Below are 3,151 nucleotides of genomic sequence, written 5' to 3'. Positions count from 1 at the left end.
ATTTAATTTAGAACAAAAATAAAATAAAAAGAGTGCTAATATATAAAAGCAATACTACATTAATCAGCAAATATTATCATTTTTTGTTGATATTTGGTTAGTAATAATTTGCAATTTGTATTCATATTTTTCAAAAGGATAAAGTATTAAATTAGTTCCTTACGTTTGGGTAATCCTGATTTAGTCCTTTAAGGTTTAAAGTGTCCTAATTGAATCAAAAAAAATTTCATTTAACTTTAACATAGTCCCACCATAAGGTCAAAGTTAAATAATTAACGGAATGTCCTACATGACAGCAGTACAAGAACAAAATCGATAATTTAGAGAACAAGTACAAGCTCTAGATGCACAAAATCAACCATAAATGCATCAATACATTTATTTATTATTCTCCTTAGTTCTATAGAAAATATTTCATTTAAATTGTAAAAAAAATAATAAATAAATATATTATTGCATCCAGAGTTGACTTTGTGTCTCTAGAGCTTGTACTTATTTTCTATATCATCGATCTTATTCTTGTATTGCTGTCATATAGGACATTTCGTTAATTATTTAACTTTGACTTCACGTAGAATTACATTAAAGTTAAATAATTTTTTTTTTATTCAAATAAGACATAAACAGAAACGTTGAACGCCATCTTATAAGCCAATAGCCGAATAGTAAGAGGAAAACTGGAAAAGGGTATAACATTCACATCAACCACTTTTCCGTCCACATTCATTGCGCGTCCCCATTCACCATTCCAACCTGTCTCTCACACAATCGCATATTATACTAACCAAACAAAAAGCACCACGCAGAACCTCCTCATCGGAATTACAATCCTACCCCTCTCCCCCATAACGCCTTCACGTTTAGCACGTGCACATTCTGAGGGCATTATTGGTAATCCAAACACCCCAATCATTCATCTCACGTGCCTATAAAAACCAACACTGGTTTTGTACGTTAATAATAATAATTTCTGCAAAATAAAGCTGCTTCTGCTGCTTCCTTTCTTCTTCTCTCTTATTTCTCTTCCGGTGACATATTTTCCGTGAAAATGTCCCCGGTGGCCGGAGCACGCGTCCCACTCTTGCCAGCTACTAAGCTGGTGGCGCAAGAGGTGCCCCCGGCGACGGTATCCGGTGCCGTGTTCAACGTGGCCACGAGCGTAATTGGCGCGGGAATTATGTCAGTTCCGGCGACGATGAAGGTGCTAGGAGTAGTTCCGGCGTTCTTGATGATATTTGTAACGGCGATTCTGGCGGAGATATCGGTGGAGTTTCTGATGAGGTTCACGCATTCCGGGGAAACGACGACGTATGCCGGCGTGATGAGAGAGGCGTTTGGTTCGTTAGGAGCAGTTGCTGCACAAGTCGGTGTTATAATCACTAACCTTGGATGCTTAATTATGTACTTAATTATTATCGGTAAGCATGTTTCTTTATTTGTTTTGATTTTCTTTTCTCAAGTAATCAAATAAGCTTACTTAAATTAATTTCCTTATTAGTTGTTATGAATTCGAGGCGGAGAATATTTTAGCTAATTTAAGAAAAAAAAAATCTATAATTAGTGTGAGAATTTAGCTTCAGCAAAATTTTTTAGCTTTAGTTATTTTTTTAAAAAATACTATTTGTACACTAATTATTTTATGTATAAATATATGTTGTTTAATTCATTTTTGATATATTTTGTACTAATAACTAATTTTTGGTGAGTAATTTTAATATACATCTAATAACTTATTTTTTGTTTAAATTAAAAATATTGGGTTTTTGGTTTGTTTTATTTGAAATTATTGTCCGGGTTTAATAACGTTATTTTTGAGTGAACAGGTGATGTTGTTTCTGGGAAGCAAGGAGAAGGAGAAGTACACTTGGGAATCTTGCAGCAATGGTTTGGAATTCAATGGTGGAATTCTCGTGAATTTGCACTCCTTATTGTCTTGATTTTTGTTATGCTTCCCTTGGTCATGTTCCGTCGGGTAGGTAAATATCACAGTTGATAATGGTTAGATAATTTAATATATTTAAATAAATTATTTAACACAATAGATATTCACGTCTTAATACGTTTAAATTTATGAGACTTAGTATGGTGCATGTGCGCCATATGTGTAACATGCATGCTTATATTTTGGTTTCTTTTGGCAGAGTCGTTGAAATTCAGCTCTGCAATATCAACGTTTCTTGCTGTGGCATTTGTTGGAATATGTTCGGTTATGGCTATTATTGCTATTGTGCAAGGACACACACAAACGCCTAGATTGCTTCCTCAATTGGATCAAAATACTTCTTTCTTTGATCTCTTCACAGCTGTTCCTGTCATTGTCACAGCCTACACTTTCCATTTCAATGGTACTCATCTTTTCATTGAAAGATACTCTTGGCCATAACATTACTATTTTGCTAAGATTGATCCATGTTTTGCAGTACATCCAATTGGTTTTGAGCTTGAGAAGCCATCAGACATGACAAAAGCGGTTAGAATAGCATTGTTGCTGTGTGCCGGAATATACTTTGCAATAGGGCTATTTGGGTACCTGTTGTTTGGTGATTCAATAGAATCAGACATTCTCATAAACTTTGATCAGAATGCTACTGGTTCTGCTGTTAGTTCATTGCTTAACACTTTGGTCCGTTTGAGCTATGCTTTCCATGTGATGTTGGTGTTCCCTTTGCTCAACTTCTCATTGAGAGCCAACATTGATGAGTTCCTCTTCCCCAAGAAGCCTCTTCTTTCCACAGACAACAAGAGATTTCTTACCATTACTCTCGCTTTGTTGGTGTCTAGCTATGTTTTTGCTATAGCACTTCCAGATATTTGGTACTTCTTTCAATTTCTTGGATCAACTTCTGCTGTCTGCCTTGCCTTCATCTTCCCTGCTTCAATTGTTTTAAGGTACTTTATTACCTGCTCTAAGTGTTTTAAGTCAGAAATATAAATCAATCATATTATGTTTATAATCATTTATACAAAGAGAAACTCTTGGGGCATTAGTTTTTTCTTTTAATTTTAGCCATCATTTAATGGGACTGTTCAACAAATAAATTTTACTTATTGTAAAACAATATATATTATGAATGTTATATATATTTATATATAACAAATGTTATGATTATAATTACATATAAAAAATAAAATTGTATATAAAATATTTTAA

General features: G+C 33.9%; 1 protein-coding gene across 1 annotated transcript in view; it reads left to right on the top strand.

The window, feature by feature from the left end:
* The window catches only part of LOC107609733 (probable sodium-coupled neutral amino acid transporter 6), a 2,965-nt gene continuing 755 nt past the window's right edge, over positions 942-3,151 (top strand). Inside the window, exons 1-4 of the mRNA XM_016311754.2 lie at positions 942-1,418; positions 1,824-1,976; positions 2,142-2,345; positions 2,421-2,889. Coding sequence (XP_016167240.1) covers positions 1,049-1,418; positions 1,824-1,976; positions 2,142-2,345; positions 2,421-2,889 — 1,196 coding nt within the window. The 5' untranslated portion in view covers positions 942-1,048. The remainder of the gene's footprint in view (positions 1,419-1,823; positions 1,977-2,141; positions 2,346-2,420; positions 2,890-3,151) is intronic.

Source organism: Arachis ipaensis, chromosome B07 (assembly GCF_000816755.2).
Source record: "Arachis ipaensis cultivar K30076 chromosome B07, Araip1.1, whole genome shotgun sequence".
NCBI lineage: Eukaryota > Viridiplantae > Streptophyta > Magnoliopsida > Fabales > Fabaceae > Arachis > Arachis ipaensis.
This window is presented reverse-complemented; position numbering and strand designations above follow the sequence as displayed.